Source organism: Photinus pyralis, unplaced genomic scaffold (genome assembly GCF_008802855.1).
Source record: "Photinus pyralis isolate 1611_PpyrPB1 unplaced genomic scaffold, Ppyr1.3 Ppyr1.4_LG2, whole genome shotgun sequence".
Taxonomy (NCBI): Eukaryota; Metazoa; Arthropoda; class Insecta; order Coleoptera; family Lampyridae; genus Photinus; species Photinus pyralis.
The window spans coordinates 30,550,360-30,575,937 of record NW_022170403.1 but is presented as its reverse complement, the minus strand read 5'-3'; the positions used below and the strand labels follow the sequence as shown (position 1 = coordinate 30,575,937).

At 38.4% G+C, this 25,578-nt stretch overlaps 1 protein-coding gene across 1 annotated transcript in view; it reads left to right on the top strand.

Annotated features, from left to right (window-relative positions):
• The window catches only part of LOC116163441 (semaphorin-2A), a 29,840-nt gene extending 16,573 nt beyond the window's left edge, over positions 1-13,267 (top strand). Inside the window, exons 3-8 of the mRNA XM_031477349.1 lie at positions 2,812-3,042; positions 3,125-3,538; positions 3,586-3,862; positions 3,911-4,102; positions 7,857-8,100; positions 11,597-13,267. Coding sequence (XP_031333209.1) covers positions 2,812-3,042; positions 3,125-3,538; positions 3,586-3,862; positions 3,911-4,102; positions 7,857-8,100; positions 11,597-11,668 — 1,430 coding nt within the window. The 3' untranslated portion in view covers positions 11,669-13,267. The remainder of the gene's footprint in view (positions 1-2,811; positions 3,043-3,124; positions 3,539-3,585; positions 3,863-3,910; positions 4,103-7,856; positions 8,101-11,596) is intronic.
• Positions 13,268-25,578: the final 12,311 nt, after the last annotated feature.

Below are 25,578 nucleotides of genomic sequence, written 5' to 3'. Positions count from 1 at the left end.
GTTGTACACTGCCTTTTTTTGAGGCTCTTAAAAAAAATTGTCTCAGATCGACCGGAAAAAAACATTTTCTTATAGAATATGGCCTGTAGAATCCATAATTTCAAACAGTTCCAAGATTGGGCTACTAGTTCAAAAGTTACAGCCCTTTGAATTTTCTTTCGAAATTGGTTTCTAGTCTATAACTTTTGATTGAGAAGTCTGATCGAAAAAGTACGAATTGTTTTGGATTCTACGCACCAAAATTAATAAGAAAAAGTGTTTTCCCGAGAAATTTTGGTGCAGTCGATTTTGGTAAAAAAGGAAGGTTGTACACTGCCTTTTTTTGAGGCCCGAGAAAAAAATGTCTCAGATCGACCCGGAAAAAAATTTTCTTATAGAATGTGGCCTGTAGAATCCATAATTTGAAACAGTTCCAAGATTGGGCTACTAGTTCAAAAGTTACAGCCCTTTGAATTTTCTTTCGAAATTGGTTTCTAGTCTATAACTTTTGATTGAGAAGTCTGATCGAAAAAGTACGAATTGTTTTGGATTCTACGCACCAAAATTAATAAGAAAAAGTGTTTTCCCGAGAAATTTTGGTGCAGTCGAATTTTGGTAAAAAAGGAAGGTTCACTGCCTTTTTTTGAGGCCCGGGAAAAAAAATGTCTCAGATCGACCCGGAAAAAAAATTTTCTTATAGAATGTGGCCTGTAGAATCCATAATTTCAAGCAGTTCCAAGATTGGGCTACTAGTTCAAAAGTTACAGCCCTTTGAATTTTCTTTCGAAATTGGTTTCTAGTCTATAACTTTTGATTGAGAAGTCTGATCGAAAAAGTACGAATTGTTTTGGATTCTACGCACCAAAATTAATAAGAAAAACTGTTTTCCCGAGAAATTTTGGTGTAGTCGATTTTTGGTAAAAAAGGACGGTTATAATACACTGCAGATTTGTAAGAGTCATCTAATGGAAGATGTGATCAAATATGAAGCTAAAAATTTCAATAAAAATTACTGATTACGAGTTTAATTACATGCGAAAAGGTCATTAGACAGTAACGTCGAATTAGGAAAATCCGAGGAAATTTTATAAAAGGATTTTAACATATCGTCATTTCGCGGCAGTTCTAATAAATTTTTAACGCTGGCAAACGGTAGCGAGAGCGCGATTCGGAAACTCGCAACTAATTCGAATGGATCGTCGGAGAGAGGCCTTTATTAGTGCTCTGGGATACGCGGAATTCGATTCAAAGACCTGTAATTTTCAGCACCTCGAAGAAATAGCGTCATCAGACAAAAGCATGTGCGAACTCTCGATAATTAAAGCGGGAAGGCGAAAGGCACACTCATTTATGATCAGTAGGTAGTTCTTTTGTAAGCTTTCGCTTTGTTTGATCTACGTAGATCCAGATCCTTTTTAGGCGGACGGCCGGTACAACTCGAACTTTTTTATTCAAAGTTTTCGTGGATTTCTAAAACTTCGTTTTCTCTTTTATAAAGGAAGAAGAACATAACCTGCAGTAGGTATTGTAAAGGTGTTTCAAAAGTTACTGTTAACTTTGGTGTAACATTGTTTTAAGTTTGAGATTAACGCCTGTTCTTATAAAACCACTTAATATACGTCTTAATAAATAATGCCCCGCTCCCATCCTCCTCAAAATACGACTATTATAAAATCGCACTCAACCTAAAATGCTCAGTGAAATTGAATGCGCCATTTTATGAGCGATCATAAAAGCTTTTACACGGGATACGAAAGTTTCAAACAGAAAACCTAAGCGTTACAACGCCGTTGATATAACTTAACCTTTCTTCTTCTTCTTCGTCTTCTTCTATTTCTTATAACAAGGAAACCTTCTCCTTAAATAAATTTTAAAGGCAAACTCGTTAAGTAAAGGAAGATGCGGAAATTACCTCCTTTTATGATGTCACTAATCCATCCATTCTATTCAAATTTTACACTTTTTACACGTAGCTAAATTGTGCATTCGACTTCTGCTTGTTAATCTCGTACGGTAATGAGCCCCGGATGAAATTTTCTCCAATTTGTCAGGAGATTCTAGAGTTCTGCAGATTGGTATACAAAAAATTACAAAGTTGACTGCATTCTCTTCTCGATTATATTCTGATGTCCTAGGGGAATTTTTTTGCCACTTGGCTAGTTTTCGGAAACCAGACTTTTAATCCGGCTCATATTTAATAGCACTGATCCTTGAACTCGTAGAGGACGAAGGAACGGGTAGACGGGCAGACAGACGGACAAAACCATCACATAAGGGGAATCTTTTTCTTTAAAAAATTCCCTTAAAAAGCATTGCACCACGGATGTTATCTTGTGGAACATCACTATCATGACAAATGGAATTAATTTTTTATCGCAAATTCATTACGTTACCAATTAAGTGCTTGATTTGCAGGGAGGGTATGCAAACTTGCGTAGATGAAAAGAGAGTGATAATCACCCCCATCCCTTGGTCGCTCGTAGCCGGTTTATGGTCACAATTTGAACTCGAATTATTCGACAAATTCATCGCCCTCGCGCGATTTAATTATGTATTATATTTGCGCTCGTCGGTACAATACACAGATTACAGGTAATTGCTTTAAACGTGGTTTCATTCTGAAGAGTAGTGGAGCACAAAGTAGCGCTAATGGCGCCTTGTAACGGCATATTTGGGAATGAAGCGGGAAATATTTCTGCTTAACGTAACGCGCGCGCTTTTTATGCCGCTTTTACGCACACGTATATCCGCGTACCTACGCATTTTCCACAGGCGACTAATTCGACTGGAAAATAACGCCAACTTTTACCTAATGCTTTATTCCTTTTACAGAACCGAACTTCGTCGGCTCTTTTGATATCGGGGAGTACGTGTTCTTCTTCTTCAGGGAGACCGCCGTCGAATACATAAACTGCGGCAAGAGCGTCTATTCCAGAGTGGCACGCGTATGCAAGAAGGATACCGGAGGGAAAAACATCCTTGCACAGAACTGGGCTACCTATCTTAAAGCTCGGCTTAATTGCTCGATCCCCGGAGAGTTTCCCTTCTATTTCAACGAGATCCGTAAGTTCATAGACAGCTTAACACTTGCGGGGGGGAATTCCCCAGTCGGCACTCGTCAATAATCGTTTTCTTTTTCACGCAGAAAGCATCTTCAAGATTCCGGGAGATGACAGTAAATTTTACGGCACGTTCACTACGTCGACCAACGGACTTATGGGATCGGCGATCTGCTCATTCAAGCTATCCGCAATCCAAGAGGCTTTCAGCGGAAAATTCAAGGAGCAGGCGTCCTCGTCTTCCGCTTGGCTACCGGTGTTATCCAGCAGAGTGCCGGAACCCAGACCGGGAACTTGCGTCAACGACACCGAGACGCTTCCAGACACCGTTCTAAACTTTATTAGGTCGCACCCACTCATGGATTCGGCCGTGACTCACGAAAATGAGAAACCGGTCTTCTTTAAGCGAGACGTCTTCTTCACCAAGCTCGTCGTGGATAGAATTCGGGTGGATCTTGGTGGAAACGTGCTGGAGTACATCGTCTACTATGCCGGAACAAGTAAGACTGAGCTTTTAATCGATCATCACCTAACTTTGCTGTTGTAGATGACGGTCGCGTGTTCAAAATTGTGGAGTGGCACAACGAAAATGGCGATTCCACTTCCATTTTGTTGGATGTGTTCGACATTACTCCGGGCGAACCTATACAAACTCTGGAACTTTCCAAGAAACACAAAACTCTGTTTGTGGCCTCGGACCATCGTGTAAAACAGATAGACTTGGTCATGTGCAATCGAAGGTATGACAACTGCTTAAGATGCGTGCATGATCCATACTGTGGATGGGATAAGGACATTTACATCTGTAAGCCTTACGCACCAGGGTATGTCTTATCATAGTAAGGAAACTCTTAAGTGCACAGCTCTCTTAGGTTGCTTCAAGACGTTGCCAATACGACGGTTAACATTTGCGATAGTAGCGTAATAAAGAAGAAAATGACGGCAACATGGGGACAAAGTTTGCACTTGGGCTGCTTCCTGAAGATGCCAGCAGTTCTCGCATCTCAAACTATCACCTGGCATCACTATTCCAAAGACAAGGGGCGATACAAAATAATATACAAGTGAGTAACTCAAATCCGTCTTAATTTTAACTAAGTAAATGATGTGATCATGGTTTAATGTTTAATAACGTCTTCGGTTGTTGTTTAAAATGTTGTGGATTTAAAATCTCACACTCAAATCTCCTACTTTTTTTTGTAAATATTGGTCCAAAGGATGAGAAAGATAAATGGAAATTGAATATCAAGGTTGGAACCTAAGGTCCACAAGCCAGCAGAGCCATTTTAGAAAAACGAAGGACGAAATACATCAGAATTATAGGCTGATTATAGGCCTTTTTTGGACACTTGAACAAATTTTCAGGCGGCATCCTTTAAAGAAAAAAACTATCATCCAGATCAGTTTGATTTTGATGTAGTGGATAAATAAAAATTATTTATTTATTGTCTATTTATTGTCCCTCTCTTGTTCTGGGCCCTCAACGGGCTTTCGCCCAATTAATATATTTATTTAAACTCTAACTTATATTTAAAAAATCTGATACAACTGAATACCAAACGATCCTCGAGATCTTCACACATGCATCATTTTTACAATACACCTTAAGGGGCCGAAGGGGTTGATTCTGTCCCACCTGATCAGCATAGCTTGTAACACACATTTTTTGAAATTGCGTTAGTTTTACATTTATTTGAGGTGCCTGCATACAACATTTCATTTAAATACCTTAACAAATAAAAGAAAACCAACTGCGCATGCGCAAAACAAATTTTCTGATTAGGCATTACTTTCACTTTTATTGGAGGTGCCTTGATACAGACTTTCATTTAAATATATTAACAAATAAGAAATTATGATTGCGCAAATACAAAAGTTGTTATGCGCATGCGCAGTATTTGTTTGCATTTGCATAGTTGCCTGAAGTTTAAGGAATATTTACTAACACAGAAAACCGGACATTCATATGTTCTTTGTAACAAGAGTTAGAAGCCCTTTTTGGAGGTTTGCGCAGTTTTTGGTCTGTAACTATTTGGCCCGTTGGTCTACGTAGCCGAAAAACAATTGCGAACTTTGTTATATCCTGAAGAACATGTGTATATCAATTTTTAAAACGATCGGACGTTTCTACACAAAGTTACCGTACACACGACAGACAGACGGACAGACAGACGCACAGGCAGGCAGCAATACAAAATTATAAACGATTTCGAGGTTCGTTAATAATATAATGAGACGAATAATTTTAATTTTTTGTTGTACTTCTTTCCAATTCAGGAATATCGTTTCAACTTTTCTTCTCCTATAATACAAGAGAAGATGCATAGACAACTAAGACACTTTTAACATTACTTTTTTTTAAACCTGAAACACAATTCTTGCTATATATTTGATTTATTAGTAAAAGAAAATTCAAATTTCAAATACCTACTTGACAGATGTCTCCAAACAGGTGGAACAATCCCTAGCATTAAAGTTACTAGAATCTGGTAACTTCCGCAATTTTTGGGCAAAAAACATGCGTTCTCTCTCTAACACACGGGCCCAATGGATTGCGGTACTTTCTATATTTAGTGACTTATAATTGATCTACAGTGACTGCAGTGGTGTATTGGTAAATTATGTTAAGGGTATACGCAGGGGTCGGTTATACAATGAGTCCCTGTCATGTGGGGGGGGGGGGGTTGGAAGGGGTTTAAAAATCCTCAATTTGTTGTACCTTATTACAAAACTGTTTCTTTTTGTTTTTCGAAGTCTGTAGTCTGTAGGTACCAGAAAAAACTAAATGAAGACTACTATTGTAATGTAATGACTACACACGTATTAACATTGTATATTAATTATACAGGGCGTTCATTTGAAAACTTCCCACCTCGGATTTATCCAAAACCACTGATTACAGGAAGAAACGCCGAGACACGTCAAAAGATTTTGTCTAGGGGGACAATTTTAACCAAAAACTACTTCACCTCCTTTCACCCTCTGCCCCCAGGGCCATTCCCTTAAAATTGAATGACGAGTGGTATCGAGTAATAGCTTGTTTGAAAGGTCTTACGAAGTCCTTTATTTTGATGTTTGATTTTTTTAAATCGGTCGATTTGTTTTCGAAAAAATTAGAATAATTTCTACTCTTTCGGCTAGTGTGAAAACCATTTTAGAAGTAAAATCTGAATCAATAAATTACTTTTCATTATCCCAAAATTGTCACAAAGGTGACTGACAGCAAACTAAATTCTTTCTTTCCCATAGCAACAAATAAGTGATATTTTCGTTTGTTTTTGTTTTCTATCTGAACAAATTAAGATAGATCGATTAAATAAATTAAATAAAGATTTTTCTAATTTTCTCGAAAACGAATCTACCGATTTAAAAAATCAAACGTAATAAAGGACTTCCAAAGATATTTCAAACAAGCTATTACTCGATACCACTTATCATTTATCATTTTTAAGGGAATGACCCTGGGAGGCAGAGGGTGAAAGGGGGTGAAGTAGTTTTTGGTTAAAAAGTTGTTCTTCTTGACCAATCTTTTGACTTTTCCCAAAGGAAATTCGCCTGCACTATCTGGGAACGTATAGAAGGAATCATTTTTTTCTTGTTCTTGCCAACAACATTGTTATACCTACTGAGGGGTGAGGTGCTAGAAACTGCCTGGGAACTCCTGACTCTCGTTAGGACTTTCAAAACTGGTTACCCAGAAGTTATCGTAACGGTAAAAATATACCATGCGATCAAAAATGAGTTGCTGTCGAGTGACCTTTGGAATTTTTGTTTACATGGGAAATCGTACTTAACTTAAACTTCCAAAGGCGACTCGACAGCAACTCATTTTTGATCGCCCGTTACGTTCTAATGTAATCAGCGTAAAGAATAAAACGCCATTATCAGTACAAGATTTTCAGGAATGTTTTTAAAGTTACGTATACGCCCGTATATACCTATTTACGTATTTACCAAATTATCATTTCTATATATACGCTGAATAAAAACTACTTTTAAACATATACGGCGTATACTCCCGTATACCCTCCAATACAGCACTGAGTAACTGTATACCTACTGTATAGAGGCAGTTTGGTCATACTTTGCTGTTGTTTTTTTATTGGTATGTGGGATATCCGCCATGCCATATTTTAACCAAATAAATCGGGTTGGCGGAAATTAACTTGGAATCCAAGGTGATCAAGTCACAAACAGTTGTGGCAATAATATTGTAACCATAGAAAAATGCCAAAATCTACCAATTCAATTAAACCGATCAGCTCAATGAAGAATATGGGAAAAATATGGCGGATATAGAGCATATGACCACACTGTCTTTATACAGTCACTGTTAATGGATCGAGGCAAAAATTTTGCGCATGCGCATAGCATATCGCACATGTGATCAGCTAGCTTCTTCTTTAGCCAGCAAAATCATAGTTTTTTTTGTTTAAAGAATGCCGCCTGAAAATTTGTTGTAGTGTCTAGAAAATGCCTATAAATAGCCTATAATTTTGTGATCTGAATTTTTCGCCTTCGAAGCAAATCTCACAAGTGGTCAGCTAGCTTCGTCTTTAGCCAGCAGAGCCATAGTTTTTTTCTTTAAAGGATGCCGCCTGAAAATTTGCTAAAGTGTCCAAAAAGGGCCTATAATTCTGATGTATTTCGTTCTTCATTTTTCTAAAATGGCTCTGCTAGCTTGTGGGACCTTGAAACTTACCTACTTTAGTTGTCGATCAAAGTTTGTTGCCATTTTGATAGTGAAACTAGGGAAAAAATCTTCCAAAGCAGCACCACAATTTTCTCCATACTGACTCTTCTTCATTTATTTTTTAGGCCTGAAAAGTACATTGAAACATCAGAACATGGGCTTATTATACTGTCACTGACGGAAGCAGACGCGGGGAGATACGACTGCTGGATGGGAGCGTCCTTGCTGTGTTCGTACAACGTGACTGTAGACTCGCACAGATGCTCAGCCCCGTCAAAAAGTAATGACTACCAAAAAGTGTACTCGGATTGGTGCCACGAATTTGAGAAGTATAAGTCGGCGATGAGAACATGGGAACGGAAGCAGGCGGTGAGTATATTGTATATTTAAAAGTATATTTACACCTTCAAACTGCTTATTATTCCTAAATTGTTTAAGCAAACAGAGTTTTTCACGAAAAATTTAGGCCTTGCGCAAGTGCGATCTTCTGATATTGCATTGACTACAATATTGCTGCACAATTTCACCAAAAAATTGGAGTGCAGGTTTCCTTATTCAATTCGGAGGAAAGTACCTAGTACAGATTCTTCAATTTATTGTTCAGTACAATTGTTTCACCAATTTCATTTGGACTATTGTTAACAAAAATTATACCTACTTTGAATGGTTCCAAATATCAAATTGAATTCTTTGCTATGGAAATGATGCTTAGCTTAGCATTATGTCTAAGACTAAAAAAAGGTTATTATGAGCCTTTAATAATGGGCAAATAGGCTCTAATTACTTCAAATGGCTCTCAGGAGTCTTCTAGAAAGTGATAGAACCCTTAAGACTCCCTTCTCTGTATTTGACTTGAGCTTTTATGAGTTTATGAGTCTCCATAACCTTTTAAATGTTTTACAGTCTTTACAAAGCCTTTAGTGTTACAAGGCTGTAAGTTCGAATGCTTTAGATGCTTTGGAGTTTCTATTGTCCTTTAAGAGCTGAACCGTAAGAGTTTTTAAAGGCCTTTAATTTAATAAAAAAAAGGAGACCCTGTTTAGCCTAATAAGTTGCTTCACCGTCCGTCCGTCCGTCTCCGGTTCCAGATAGCTGTCGCCAGGACCCAGATTTGCCAAGAGACCCTGTTAAAAAGACACCCTCGACTGTTACGGTTACTTGTTGCCACTGAGCCTGGAACTGACTGGCCGACCAGTCTTCAACGCTGATCCTGACAACGGCGGGAGCAATTTCTAGGGTCAGCTTGGGTCCGACGAAGACCCCACCGCTGCCTCCACGAGCCAGCTTGTCCGCCCTTTCGTTGGCCCCCTATTTCGCAGTGCGCTGGCACCCAAGTTTACCTTATTAGAGGCTTACCAAATCTATCTAGAGTTCGCCTGCAATCGTCAATCGGAACCTGTCTGCTGACAGAACCCTCAGCGCCGCCTGACTGTCATTGTATACAGTGCTATTCATTAAGAAGTAGACAGGGATTTACATGTGTTGTTTTTCCCTTTGTCTACTTTTAAATGAGAAAATCTCTTCTGAAGGGCGGCGCACAATTTTACGCAACCAAAATAACTTCTTAAAACAAATAAAAATCTAGCTGTCAGAAGAGATTTTGTCATTTAAAAGTAGACATAGGGAAAAATAATACACGTAAATCCCTATGTCTACTTCTTAATAAATAGCGTAAGCTGTATGTTTATTATGGTAACTTCTACGGAGGTTTTCCTGTGCACAGATCATGATGGCTAAAATCTCCGTCTGACTGAGATAGATGCTAACGAACGACGGGAGAAGCTGATTTCAGCTCTCGTTCGATCACCATGTGTACCCATGCCCGTTTTCCCTTCCCTTAGGGACGCGCCTGCAAACCACAAGAACCCCTGAAGAGTGACTGTGTAACTCTTTTGTCTTAGTAAGACAATTTGGATCACATCGCTTCTTACGAGGAGAGGATTGGACTTGAGGGTTTCCGCCCGTACCCAAGGCTACCTCGATCTTTCCACTCGTCCCAATCATTTAGCCATATCAGAGCCTGGAATTCTTTATTTTATCATGGTACAGTCCTGAACTTCTGTCACATATTTCCTGTTGTTTTTACAGCATAAGTTAAAGTGTGTTTCCAGGAGACATATGTGAGGGTCTCACCCATATCTGCATGGTGTCCCCACTTTTTGCCCTGGGTCTCTCAAATGGATCTTACGAAGTTTTTCGACTTCAGGAAGACCCTCGCTTCGCTTCGCTTACTAATGCGGCAACCTTTTCCACCTGACTACTTTTCCGACAGAGCAGTCAGTAGATCGGAAATTCCGAAAGCGACAGGGCTCGCAGTAGGATACCAGACTTAGTTGGAAAAGGTGGTCTGGAAGCGACGGATCATTAGACACCCTCTAAACTCGTGATCATGCGGGCTATTGAAAAGGAGCCTAACGTCAGAGATAACCTTCTGCTTCCGCGCTGTGACGAAGGTAGCGGCTGCTTCCTGATTTAAAACATTCAAATCAGTTATTTGCAAGTACTCCAGGAGGTGGTCGCCTTTCATCCCCATGTATGTAGCGATACCAAACCCATTGTACTTTTTTGGGGCACTGTGCCTCTCTCATAGATCGTAAAGGTCGTGGTGAACCTTTACCACTGTAAATACACGGTGGTAACGGGTGGACGAGGGTCATGTCTTTTCTCAGGGGACGAAAATTTCAGAGGGAAGTTCTTTTACGGGTCCTTTAAAGACTAAAAAAGGTTATTATGAGCCTTTAATAATGGCAAATAGGCTCTAATTACTTCAAAATGACATTGAAGAGTCTTCTAGGTGATAGAACTTAAGGTTCCCTTCTAGCTGTATTTGACTCGAGCTTTTATGAGTGTTTGTGAGTCTCCGTAACCTTTTGTTTTACAGTCTTTACAAAGCCTTTAGTGTTTAGAGCCTATAGAGTTTTAGATCGCTTTAGGTGCTTTAACGTTTTTATTATTCGCTTTAAGAGCTGAACCGTTAAAAAGAGTCTTTAAACTCTTCTAAATTGTTAAGAGCGATAAAATCCATTCAGATTTTTCAACAGTCAGTACCTCTTTATTTCTTTAAGGCGATTTAAATTTCTGCAGGTGAATCGTTGACTAGGCGCCTTTATTAACCTGAAGAGTTTTCTTGGGGACGAATTTTCGGGGACACTGATGGGGATTTTGTTATAGAAGCAGAATGGGATTTTAAAACTGATTTTATAGCAGATACTTCAAAGGGGGTTATCTTATTAAAACTAATTTTTGGAGTTGAACCTGATAATTCTTCGGGAAAGGTTTCTGGCGAGGGCTAAATATTCTAGACGAATGTTTCTTGAAGGCGGAAGTTCGGGAGTATAAATTTGGAAAGGTTGAATATTCAGGGAGTCACATTGTAGGAACCTCTAGAATTGATTAGGTAGCTATTCCTAAGTCCTAAGCTCAATTCTTTGGGGTCGGACCAAGAATGTCCTTTGGGTGATGGCCATTCCGCCCTAAGTACCCAGCTGCAAGGCTTCCAAGTGCGCGGATGCGAGAGACGTGTTTACTTAACAAGGCAAATTTTTGGAAACCAGTTGAAACTGATGTTCATTTTGTAGCAAAAGCAGAAGAGAACTTTGAAATTGGTTACCTACTCCCAGGGCTATCCTTCTGATATTTGTGTGTACCTTTCCTCTAGGTAGGTACCTCTGTAACTTCGACTGCATATTTTTTGGAAAAGAGATGTCAAATTCTGAACTGGACCAACTTGTAATTTTGTAAACTATTAAGTATGTCTCATCATCAATTCTTTGTGCATTTAAGCAAATATTAACAACATTTAACGAATTTAAAAACAGAATATTTCGTTATGTTTCTTGACTTGACTAACTTTACATCATTTCAGCAATGCCTCGCCCGACAAAACGACAGCGACCAGAACAACCATCCGAACGAAATCTTTCGACCCTTATTATGATAGCTTGTGGAACACGGCCCGCTGGCCCTCACGCCCTTAGGAATTCCTTTGTATTGGACTGTCGTATTCTTTGCATAAATTAAGTGACAAACGTTATTATTCGGTTCAAGCATTTCGCAATCAATCACTTAAAAGTGCCCTCATTTTGGTAGTGAAGGATATTAAAAGTTGGTGCAAAAATTAAGATTAAAAATTGTGCCGTCTATGTGTATTTATAGATGGTTTTACAGAGACCAAAAAATGTAGGCATTTTATTTTAAGGTACCTACCTACTGTAAGTTACTTTTATACGAAGGTGTGTAGAAGGACCAGAAGCTACTTTTGCGGTCTTATTCGCTACTTTTAACTGGAAGTTAGTCTTATTTGCTACATTTAACAAGAGATTGCTACTGTTAAGTGGTAGTTAGGCTTACTAATGTAGCAATTAACTCCTAGTTGAAGGTAGCAGTTAGGACCAAACAAAATTAGAAATGTCACTTCCTTCTAGATCTTCGTAACTTTTTTAATATACGTGGTTGATTTTTACTATTACTAAAGTAGTCCCATTTAATATTTAAGACCGAGCAACTTATTTTAAATGGGAACACCTCGTATAATTTTAGACTGTACCTACATTTAAGTTTTAGCTCTCCTGTTTGAGTTACGTGCGCACGAATATTTATTATAAACCTTGTAGGTCTGTGATATATGTGTATCGTAATATGCAAAATTGCGTATTTTATTATTTTACTTGTACATAATATGCAAAGCAGCTATCCGATAAGAATCGATAAGAATATGGACCAAAGTGAACGAACTCTTGTTAGTAACACCGAAAATGTATACTGTAAAGTTCAAGCATATATTTAAAGCAATACTTTCGCTTGTGATGGTCCCTTATTAATAATCTAATATTGTAATACAGATTCCTACATATGCCAATACTATCCGTTACATTGTTACATATTTTTAGTGTGAGAAATAGAAATTATATTTAGGTTTTTCAAGTAAGTACACCTCCTTTGTGTGCAAGGCGCTTTAAGTTGGTTATTGTGCAGAGGAACATCTTTGTTTCTTTGTTTAATTTACTCGCTAGGTATCCAAAAACTTAACGCGTCTTTACTACAACATTTAGTTACATTCTAGACAATCAGCAAATAAGCATATTACTTGATTTTTGTGAAATACGATGTTATTGTTTGTACATTAGTCTTTATTTGTAGCTGTACATAAAAAGTTTAATCGGCAACTGCTGAGGTTCCTGATGATTTTTTGAAACTTCAGGGGTTTGCTTATAAATTATAAAAGAAGAAACTGGATATCAAAGGCATACTTTTGTGTACATACATTCTGGGCTACAACTGTACTCATTGTCATTTTATAATATCCCATCCATATGGATGTCACTTCTATGAAGTGATTTAGCGACATTGGCTTAGCTTATGGGAATGTTTTTCGTTTAAGATTAGTTTTTAATCATTTTTGTATTTTAGTTATGTAACGAAAATAATAGAATTGTTTACATTTTGTATGTAAATAGATTATTAATAATTATAATATGGTTACACATTGACAGGCAACTTAATTAAGAAATAAAGTATAGATAATGCTCTTCTCCAATCTATCTATTGCTAATAAAGCCTAAAATATTCACTTTCATTTTTGTATACATCCTACACAAGGGTCTAAGTTTGTTGTTCGAAACCTGGGGAGTCTAAAAGACTGAAAATATTGTTCTGAAAGGCCCTGAAGTGATGTGATAAGATCCTGAAAAATGTTTCAAAAGCATTTTCCAGAGATAGTGGAATGGAAACCTGTACACAGAGAACTGATGAATCTCCAGACCTCAAAATATTACCAAATTTGTACGCAGTCCAGCTGAAACAGAAATAAGTTAAAAAAGTGTTCATGAAAGATTCACAAGAAGTCTATATAGTGATTTTTTGCAAACTTTTGTTGTATGAAACGGTTCACTGAAAAAATGAAATTGATAATATCTTTAGTCTAGTATGCGGAGCAGTCAGAAGGGCCGATTCCTGCAAAAGGTGGTGTAAACAATTTTATCGTTTTAATGAAATGGTCCATTTGGGTCCAAATAACATGCATTTGAAGAGTGTACACCAATTTTTTTCCCAGCACAATTTTTCGCAGCCAAAAAACCTCAAAATGTTCGGACTTTTTTCAATATTTCGCTTAAAACTCGAAAACGGTCCATATTTTATGAATAACACTTCTTTAGTAAATTACAGAACACAAGGTGAACAAACAAAATTGGTCTAATAGAAAAATTTTTGCAAGCGATCAAAGAACACCCATTTCTTCCAACTTTTATAAAAAACTGAGTTCACCCTTTTTTTAATGCGTTGTGGCTCCGAAATGAACGATAAAATCTCTCCCTCAGAGAATTCAAAAAGTACCAAAATTAAATTAAATTGGAGCAATTTTTAAAATGTGTTGGAAATAATGATTGAAAATGTGCAATTTCATGTAGGATTTGTAGAGCAATTGTACTTCAATAATCGTCTACACAAAAATTTCTCGGGAAAGCACTTTTTCTTATTAATTTTGGTGCGTAGAATCCATAAACAATTCGTACTTTTTCGATCAGACTTCTCAATCAAAAGTTATAGACCAATTTCGAAAGAAAATTCAAAGGGCTGTAACTTATGTAACCTTTGGATAAGTTTGTCGACAAGTAACAGGTGTAGTGTTAGGGAAAGAAACACCTCCTCGCACTCATATGATCCTGATGCAGAATTGGCAAATTTTTAAATCGAATTAAAGCCTTGAAATAATTCTGACAGAGATAGAAAACGACGTCTTCGTATATTATGTTCTCCTAGTAGCCCGACATCTTTTACGTAAGTGTGTCGACAAATGAAAGGTGTAGTATTAGGAAAGAAACACCTCCTCGCACATCATATGATCCCGATACAGAATGGCAAATTTTTAAATCGAAATTAAGCTTTGAAATAACTCTCATAGTGATAGAAAAAGACCTCTTCGTGAATTGTGTTCTCCTAGTAGCAAGACACCCTTTACGTAAGTTTGTCTACAAAGAACAGGTGTATTTGGGACTGAAAGACCTCCTTTCACGTTATATCTTCCTGATACCTACCAAATTTGTAAGTGTTTTCGGCAAAGTGCGAAGGACCAGGTGCTTATTGTACTGTAATCTTCCTATCAGTTTTGTTATTGGGGAGGAAAATAAAGTACAACTTCTGTAAATATAATTTTTATATTGAAAACTGTACAAACAAAATAAACGCATATTCTGTTCCGAGTGAATCTTGAAAGTAAATGCAGCCCATGGTTAGCTCAGAAATCTGGTATCAGGAGAATATAATGTGCGAGGAAATTGAAGGTTAAAATAAAATTTAAGTGAGGTTAGGTTAGCGTGCTAGTTAGGTTAGCTCAGAAGTCTGGTATCAGGAGAATATAATGTGCGAGGAGATCGAAGGTTAATATAAAATTTAGGTGAGGTTAGGTTAGCGTGCTAGTTAGGTTAGCTCAGAAATCTGGTATCAGGAGAATATAATGTGCGAGGAGGTCGAAGGTTAAAATAAAATTTAAGTGAGGTTAGGTTAGCGTGCTAGTTATGTTAGCTCAGAAATCTGGTATCAGGAGAATATAATGTGAGAGGAGATTGAAGGTTAAAATAAAATTTAAGTGAGGTTAGGTTAGCGTGCTAGTTAGGTTAGCTCAGAAATCTGGTATCAGGAGAATATAATGTGCGAGGAGATCGAAGGTTAAAATAAAATTTAAGTGAGGTTAGGTTAGCGTGCTAGTTAGGTTAGCTCAGAAATCTGGTATCAGGAGAATATAATGTGCGAGGAGATCGAAGGTTAAAATAAAATTTAAGTGAGGTTAGGTTAGCGTGCTAGTTAGGTTAGCTCAGAAATCTGGTATCAGGAGAATATAATGTGCGAGGAGATCGAAGGTTAAAATAAAATTTAAGTGAGGTTAGGTTAGCGTGCTAGTTAGGTTAGCTCAGAAATCTGGTATCAGGAGAATATAATGTGCGAGGAGATCGAAGGTTAAAATAAAATTTAAGTGAGGTTAGGTTAGCGTGCTAGTTAGGTTAGCTCAGAAATCTGGTATCAGGAGAATATAATGTGCGAGGAGATCGAAGGTTAAAATAAAATTTAAGTGAGGTTAGGTTAGCGTGCTAGTTAGGTTAGCTCAGAAATCTGGTATCAGGAGAATATAATGTGCGAGATCGAAGGTTAAAATAAAATTTAAGTGAGGTTAGGTTAGCGTGCTAGTTAGGTTAGCTCAGAAATCTGGTATCAGGAGAATATAATGTGCGAGGAGGTCGAAGGTTAAAATAAAATTTAAGTGAGGTTAGGTTAGCGTGCTAGTTAGGTTAGCTCAGAAATCTGGTATCAGGAGAATATAATGTGCGAGGAGATCGAAGGTTAAAATAAAATTTAAGTGAGGTTAGGTTAGCGTGCTAGTTAGGTTAGCTCAGAAATCTGGTATCAGGAGAATATAATGTGCGAGGAGATCGAAGGTTAAAATAAAATTTAAGTGAGGTTAGGTTAGCGTGCTAGTTAGGTTAGCTCAGAAATCTGGTATCAGGAGAATATAATGTGCGAGGAGATCGAAGGTTAAAATAAAATTTAAGTGAGGTTAGGTTAGCGTGCTAGTTAGGTTAGCTCAGAAATCTGGTATCAGGAGAATATAATGTGCGAGGAGATCGAAGGTTAAAATAAAATTTAAGTGAGGTTAGGTTAGCGTGCTAGTTAGGTTAGCTCAGAAATCTGGTATCAGGAGAATATAATGTGCGAGGAGGTTGAAGGTTAGGATAAAGTATTAGTGAGGTTAGGTTAGAGTGCCAGTTAGGTTAGGTGAGAAATCTTGTATCAGGAGAATATAATGTGCGAGGAGATTGCATGGTTAGGATAAAGTATTAGTGAGGTTAGGTTAGAGTGCCAGTTAGGTTAGGTGAGAAATCTTGTATCAGGAGAATATAATGTGCGAGGAGGTTGAATGTTAGGATAAAGTATTAGTGAGATTAGGTTAGAGTGCCAGTTAGGTTAGGTGAGAAATCTTGTATCAGGAGAATATAATGTGCGAGGAGATTGCATGGTTAGGATAAAGTATTAGTGAGGTTAGGTTAGAGTGCCAGTTGGGTTAGGTGAGAAATCTTGTATCAGGAGAATATAATGTGCGAGGAGATTGAATTTTAGGATAAAATATTAGTGAGGTTAGGTTAGAGTGCTGGTTAGGTTAGCTCAAAAATCTTGTATCAGGAGAATATAATGTGCGAGGAGATTGAATTTTAGGATAAAATATTAGTGAGGTTAGGTTAAGAGTGCTGGTTAGGTTAGCTCAAAAATCTTGTATCAGGAGAATATAATGTGCGAGGAGATTGAATTTTAGGATAAAATAGTGAGGTTAGGTTAGAGTGCTAGTTGGGTTAGCTCAAGAATCTTGTATCAGGAGAATATAATGTGCGAGGAGATTGAATTTTAGGATAAAATATTAGTGAGGTTAAGTTAGTGCTAGTTAGGTTAGCTCAAAATTCTTGTATCAGGCGAGTATAATGTGCGAGGAGTTTGAATTTTAGGATAAAATATTAGTGAGGTTAGGTTAGAGTGCTAGTTAGGTTAGCTCAAAAATCTTGTATCAGGAGAATATAATGTACGAGGAGATTGAATTTTAGGACAAAATATTAGTGAGGTTAAGTTAGTTAGGTTAGCTCAAAAATCTTGTATCAGGAGAATATAATGTGCTAGGAGATTGAATTTTAGGATAAAATATTAGTGAGGTTAAGTTAGTGCTAGTTAGGTTAGCTCAAAATTCTTGTATCAGGAGAGTATAATGTGCGAGGAGATTGAATTTTAGGATAAAATAGTGAGGTTAGGTTAGAGTGCTAGTTAGGTTAGCTCAAAAATCTTGTAACAGGAGAATATAATGTGCGAGGAGATTGAATTTTAGGATAAAATATTAGTGATGTTAGGTTAGAGTGCTAGATAGGTTAGCTCAAGAATCTTGTATCAGGAGAATATAATGTGCGAGGAGATTGAATTTTAGGATAAAATATTAGTGAGGTTAGGTTAGAGTGCTAGTTAGGTTAGCTCAAAAATCTTGTATCAGGAGAATATAATGTGCGAGGAGATTGAAGGTTAGGTTAAAATATTAGTGAGGTTAGGTTAGAGTGCTAGTTAGGTTAGGTCAAAAATCTTGTATCAGGAGAATATAATGTGCGAGGAGATTGAAGGTTAGGATAAAATATTAGTGAGGTTGGTTAGAGTGCTAGTTAGCTTAGCTCAAAGATCTTGTATCAGGAGAATATAATGTGCGAGGAGATTGAAGGTTAGGTTAAAATATTAGTGAGGTTAGGTTAGAGTGCTAGTTAGGTTAGGTCAAAAATCTTGTATCAGGAGAATATAATGTGCGAGGAGATTGAAGGTTAGGATAAAATATTAGTGAGGTTAGGTTAGAGTGCTAGTTAGCTTAGCTCAAAGATCTTGTATCAGGAGAATATAATGTGCGAGGAGATTGAAGGTTAGGTTAAAATATTAGTGAGGTTAGGTTAGAGTGCTAGTTAGGTTAGCTCAAAAATCTTGTATCAGGAGAATATAATGTGCGAGGAGATTGAAGGTTAGGTTAAAATATTAGTGAGGTTAGGTTAGAGTGCTAGTTAGGTTAGGTCAAAAATCATGTATCTGGAGAATATAATGTGCGAGGAGATTGAATTTTAGGATACAGTATTAGTGAGGTTAGGTTAGAGTGCTAGTTAGGTTAGGTCAAAAATCATGTATCAGGAGAATATAATGTGCGAGGGGATTGAATTTTAGGATAAAATGCTAGTGAGGTTAGATTAGAGTGCTAGTTAGCTTAGCTCAAAGATCTTGTATCAGGAGAATATAATGTGCGAGGAGATTGAAGGTTAGGTTAAAATATTAGTGAGGTTAGGTTAGAGTGCTGGTTAGGTTAGCTCAAAACTCTTGTTTCAGGAGAATATAATGTGCGAGGAGATTGAAGGTTAGGATAAAATATTAGTGAGGTTAGGTTAGAGTGCTAGTTAGGTTAGGTCAAAAATCATGTATCAGGAGAATATAATGTGCGAGGAGATTGAATTTTAGGATAAAATGTTAGTGAGGTTAGATTAGAGTGCTAGTTAGCTTAGCTCAAAGATCTTGTATCAGGAGAATATAATGTGCGAGGAAATTGAATTTTAGGTTAAAATATTAGTGAGGTTAGGTTAGAGTGATAGTTAGGTTAGCTCAAAAATCTTGTACCAGGAGAATATAATGTGCGAAGAGAGTGAAGGTTAGGATAAAATATTAGTGAGGTTAGGTTAGAGTGATAGGTTCGTTGAGAAATCCTGTAAATCAAGTATGTAATACTCCCCAGGTTCTATTATTTCATTGATGCCTATTGTCCGTTTCCACACCAGATTGAAGAGTGTATTTCGTGCTTTTCTTCCTTACATGTCTTCTTCTGCTTCATTTTTATTATCACCATCATTCCTAAATCCTACCTAAGTGCTTGTCACCTGACATCAGTCACATCGTTCTGGAAATGACGATGGAACTGTCTTGTACCGGCGGTGTTCCATATACCCCATACCCCCGGGAAGCACTTTCTTCCATTAACCGTTTAACCTTAAGGGGGTCGCGTGACAATTGTTCGGGATGAATGGTGAGATTCTCTTCTTTGCACTGCAGCGAAAGTAATGCCTCCCAAATATCTTAAATACACGTTAGATGAGAACCTCCTCAGTCCTTACAGGCTCTTAAAGCTTCTGCAAAGCCTTTTAAACTTGTGAAAGCCTTCAAGAAGAAGAAGGCTTATCTTGATGGCTCTTGAAGTTTTTTAAAGGTTTATGAAATCTCTCGAAGACCTTTTAGCTTAGTTACCGCTTGATGTTTGGATCTCCTGGTTACAGAATCCGTACAAAGGTTGGATAGGCGAAGTTGTCGGTAGGTTACTGTTTAACGTTCGCCCGCCAAAAGCGCGCCGTTCCGTCTGGCGCCTTCCATTGGAGGACATCCTCCAATGCGGGCCTGCGAATCATTAATTAATTAAATATCAATATATCTTGTTATCTATGAGAACCACAGTTTCAAATAGTTCTAGGTTTCCATTTTATCTATGGTGATCGTTTCTCCTCCCTTGTTTAACTTTGCCAACGTTATATGGGAAAAGTTCCAGAGAGGATATGAAAAATCGGCGTTCAATTAATTTCCCCTCGAATCCATGTTTAAGTTACTAAAACCGTATCGGCAAATTACGCGAGAGCAGATTCGCTGCGAGAAGAAAATTAAAACCCAACCGGTCCGGCGATAAATCAGTTGCGCAATTATGAATGTGTGTAATTAGGATTTTCCAGCTCGACGGATTTATGGCAGGGAATTTGCTTTTCATTTACCTTACAGTACATGATTACAACGCAATTTACTGCTGATAAAGTCCAATTCCCGCGACGGTGGAAGACAATAAATATCTCCGGGGCGAAAAGCCCAAATTGCTGCAAAGTTTTTAGCAAAACAAGCCCTTTTTTTCCAAATTCGTGAGTAAATCTTGCGTGTTATTGTTGCGGTTTACGAGTCGTAAGACAACATTATGCTTCAACAGCTCGTGTATTCTGAACCTCTGGGATTCCGATTTCTACATTGTTGATAGCCTGCGTCCCAAAAGAGCGGCATTTCATTTGTTTTATTTTTTGATCTCACATCTACCCCCTCTAACAATCGAGGTTTAGTTGTTTTGAAAATGTTTCGCGGAAAAACCTTGATGTCTCGTTGACCTTCCAAACCCTACCTACCCTACAATTTTTTAAGACCCTGTATTTAATGCCTTCCGCAGTCTTCAAGGACTTCAGCAACTTCAAGAGTCTTCGCGAGGAGCTTATTAGAGCCTTAAAAAAGCCTGAGATGTCTTCAAACGTAAACGTTAGTCATTTAATGGCTTTAACGGCGCTTTTAAGACATTGCGGTTTCTATACAAAAGATTTTAGGGTCTTCTAGAGGCGCTGAAAGCCTTGCACGGCTTTTAAAACACCTTGGGCACGAATAAAAAAATCTGACCTGAAAACTCTATCTGGGTCGCACTTAGGGTTCGATTCAACACAGTTAATTATTTGACAAAGACAAATGTTTATTCCGCCAACATAAAAAAATTAAACAATCGCTGGTAGATAGAGGCGTTCAGTGACAGTTTTTACACATACCACGCATGCAAGCGTTCGATTAACAATTAAATACGAAAGTACTTACAGTGTTTATAACCCAATAATTTTCTCTTAAAAATTTGACAACAAAACCGAAACTAGTACCGGGAGGCCTGGGGGTTTGTAATAACCCCCAAAGGAAAATTTTATAGCCTCTTAAAAATAAGTATCCTCTTCCGGGGAAGATTTCACAGACCAAGAAGACTTCCTGGTGCTAATTTTTCCATCCAAAATTTGTCCCTATCATGATAATTTCCAGGGAGGATAACTAAATCTTCCTTTTGTTTGCCTGGGGGTATTCCATACTCCCCAGTACTGCCTTAATTAACCACAACCCAACAGAAAATAGTACCTGGGGGTTGGGGGGGGGGGTATGGAATACCCCCCAGGCAAACAAAAGGAAAGCAAAATTTGTCCCGATCTTAATAATTTCGAGTTAGGGCCCTTGAATCTTCCTTTTTTTACCTGGGGGGTATTCTATACTTACTTTCACGATAATTTCAAGGGGGTACCATCAAATCTTCCTTTTCTTTGCTTTGGGGGTACTCCATACCCCCCAGACCCCTTGGTAATGTCTTTACTGACCACTGCATTTAGGAGTTTCGATGAGCCATTAGCTTTAAGGTTTTAAAAATATTTGAGAACCTTTAAAGGGCTCCATGGCTCCCTAAAAAAATTCAAGATGCCCTCTCAGGGGCTTTAACTGTTTATTATCAGATTTGACACTTACATCCGGAAAAAAGCCTTAACCCAGAAACCATCAGCCATTTGAAATTGCGAGAAATCTAGTGTATCTTTAATCTAAAGGCGACTAACGCTAATCATGTGAAACAAGGGGAATGAAATATTCAGTCAGGAGCAGAAACCCTGACTCTTGATCCTGAAATTCTGACGCATTTGTTTTGCAAAAGGGTTTCAGCCATAAGAATCTTATATACGGAATATGCGTTAAAAAAATGTAAATTTTGTCTGGTTACCAGGAGAACATAATCCATGAGGAAATTTCTTTCCTATTCACAGAAGAGGCGATTCGGCCCATAATTCACGAAGTCGCTGTTATGAACATGTAAATTTTCTTTGGCTACCAACAGAACATAATATGTAATCCGGTTTTTGTTAACGCTCACCTTAATTTCCGTTAATCTTTTATGTTAGGAGAAGCTGATGCTCATGATTCACTAAGCGTCTGTAACTACCAGGAGCACATAATCCATGAGCAGGTCTTTTTTTATGTTCCACCACTTCATTTTCGTTGAACTATCGTATCAAGAGAGCATTTTGAGCGAGGAGTGCTTCTCCACCTCATTAGCAATGTTTCTGGTATAGAAGTTTAGATAATTTTCTGGCAACCAGGAGAACATAATACGTATGCTCGTTTTAGATGCTCAAAAGACAGGTTCTAACTCCATATTTGCACTGAAACTTTGTATCGAGATTGGTATTGGTATTGTCTCCAGTTAACAGGACAACATAATCTATAAAGAGTTCTGTTTCCAATTCTATGAGAACTGTGCCAGCAATTACTTATCGTATCAGAAGAGTATAATGCGACAGAAGATGTATCTACTACTATTTCACGGAGTATCTGGTCGTTAAATGGCGGAACATTCTTCTGGCTACTAGGAGAACATAATGTATTCACAATAAAAATGTTCCAACTCTTTCGTTTCACCTACACTTTTGTATTTGGAGATTCTAATGTGCGGAAAAGTGTTCCTGTTCTGTATATAAAGAGCATCAGTAAATTTTCTCTGGCTACCAGGAGACCATAATCCTAAACTTTCTCATCAGGAGAACATTTCTAATCAAAATACCTTAGAAGCTGTTAGAAAAATGTTCAAACGTGATTCATTTGTATGCTCGAGGAAAATGCTTCAAACCCTTATTTCGGTTTAAAGGAGGTGTTTCTGCTCCTAATTATACCTCGATATATACCCGTTTACACTTTCGTAATAAACGAATATAATTCGCGAGGAAATATTTCTGCTTATTTTTTACGTAGCATTTCGTCGAAAAGGTTGGAAATCGTCCACCTCCACCTTGTTTCCCTTTAAACTCAAGGGAAGTTAAATGATCCTTTTCCGTGGAATATTAATACCACCCCGGTACTGCTGTTACTAAAAATATTACCGGCGGATCTGTGGCGAATACTCCCCAGGTAAAGGAAAATTTGATGGCCCCCTAGAAATAAGGGTTCTCAGCTGGGAAATATTTCATACATTCCACACTCCCTGGTGCTACTTTTGCTACCCAAAATTCGTCACCTTCATGGCAATCTCGAGGGAGGACTATCGAATTCTCCTTATGTATGACTCGGAGGGTTTCGACACCCCCAGGCCCTCCGGTACTGCATTTACTGAACAATACACAACAGAAAGCGGTCCCGGGGGGCCTTGGGAGTCTGGAATTCTAACCTCCCTGGTGCTACTTTTTCCATCCAAACCTCGCAATTGTCATGATAATCTCGAGCGAGGACTATCGAATCTTCCAAGTGTATGCCGGAGGGGGGGGGGGGCCCATACCCCCAAAACCCACCGGCATTGCCTTTACTGACTACAACCACAACATCCCCCAGGTAAAGGGAAATTTGATGGTTTCTTAAAATAAGAGTCCTCTTCTGGGGATTATTCCATACACTCTAGACTTCCTGGTGTTAATTTAGAGGGAGGACCATTAAATCTTCCCTTTGCTTGCCTGGGGGGATATTACATACCTCCCAGACCTCCCGTTACTGCCTTTATTGTTCACAACACAGAAAGTAGTATCGAATGGTCTGGTAGTATCGAATACTCCTCAGGCAAAGGAAAATTTGATGGCCTTTTAAAAATAAGGATCCTCTTTGGGGGAATACCACTTCATATACTCCAGGTTCCCTGGTGCTACCTTTTCCATCTAAAATTTGCAACTTTAATGATAATCTCGAGCGAGGACTATCGAATCCTCCAATTGTACGCCTTTGGAGCCTTCCATACCCCCAAAACCCCCCGGTATTGCCTTTACTACCTACAACACAAGAGAAAATAGTACCGGGGTATGGAATACCCCCAGGTACAGGAAAATGGTTTTTTAAAATAAGGGTCCTCTTCTGGGAAATATTCCACACACTCTAGACTCCCTGGTGTTAATTTCGAGAGAGGACAATTGAATCTTCCTTTTGATTGTCTGGGGGATATTATATATCCCCCAGACCCCTCGATACTGCCTTTACTGATCACAACACAACAAACAGTAGTAGCGCAGGGTCTGGGAGTATGGAAAACCACCCAGGCAAAGGGAAATTAGATGGCTTCTTAAAAATAAGGACCCTCCTCTGGGGAATACCCAGACTCCCCCTTTCATCATCATTTTGAGGGAGGATCGTCGAATCCTCCTGTTGTTTGCCTGGGGGGTATTCCATACCACTCAGACCCCTTAGTACTGCCTTCATTGAGCATGAGCACAACAGAATGTAGTACCCAAGGACTTGGATAGGAAAATTGGATGTCCTCTTATAAATAAGGGTCCTCTTAGCGAATATTCCATACACTGCGGACTCCCCAGGGCTTTTTTCATCCCAAAAGTCCTCTTGTGCCTAGAAGGTATTCCATACCATGGTTTCTATGGTTATTAGAACATCATTTATAACAAAATCTTCTGCTATGCCTAATTATTTATTTATTTTCCCTCTCTTGTTCTGAGCCCTCAACACGCTTGCGCCCAATTACAGAGTGACCCGCATAATGCTTTTTAGAGGTGCCTCTGCAGAAGGTCTTAAGTTGTTCTATATAAATACTCTGGTATTTTCCTTACGAATTAGGAAAACCTAATAACTGGTCTAAGGTAATTTCCATCTCTGCCACAGACTAAAAATTCACCTCAATCTAGATTCGAACACCCGACCTCCGGATTTATAGCCCAATGCTCTACCATTGAACCACAAAGTAATGCTTAAGGGTAATGCACGAACCGTTCATTTCCGTTGTATCGGAGGGATGTAATGGTACACAGAAATTGCAAGGTGAGCAAATCCTCACCGTAAAAAAGTAAATCTATGCAGCTAACGCTAAATCTTCTGAAAGCACAGCCTGCTTCTCGGGTAAAATGAATTATTCAACCTGAGGCAGAAACACTGGATCATGACATTTTAACACTCGAGTCTTGAGGAAGCACTAGAACCGAGGCAAGCGGTTGAAAATGCAAGAAAACCAATACACCTTCATTTCAAAGCATGTGAGTCATCGATACGGAAGGAAAAGCTGGAAATATATCGGTGTTTCGAGCGTAACCAATAGCGTGATATGATCGAAAACGGCTCTACTGTGACGAAGGGCGAAATCAGTATTTGCAGATTAAAGGATTTAAGCGGTGTATTTCGCACACGTCCTCCTGCTACTATTTGCAGTGGATCAGGCTCGCGGAGATTTGCCAATGCGACTAATTGTTCTAACGTCGTTCGGTATAATGATTGATTGTGATAGCTTTTTTGCGCGATTTAAACGTTCGTATCAATCACGCTTGATTAATGGCCGCCGCATCGACCGTCCCATTTCGCAAACTTTTCACCTTTTACAAAAAGTCCAAATTTAATGCCCGACTTCCCGTTTGCAAAACTTCGCCCGGGTACGCGAATTCGTTGAATGCATCAATCAACGCCCTTTTCCATTAAACCGGGTCGCCTCTGCAGAATTCGAGCCGTGCAATAAACGAGTGCAGTTCGACGACAGATTCTTGGCCCAAGTTTAATCAAACAGAGAGTACCAAGAGGAGT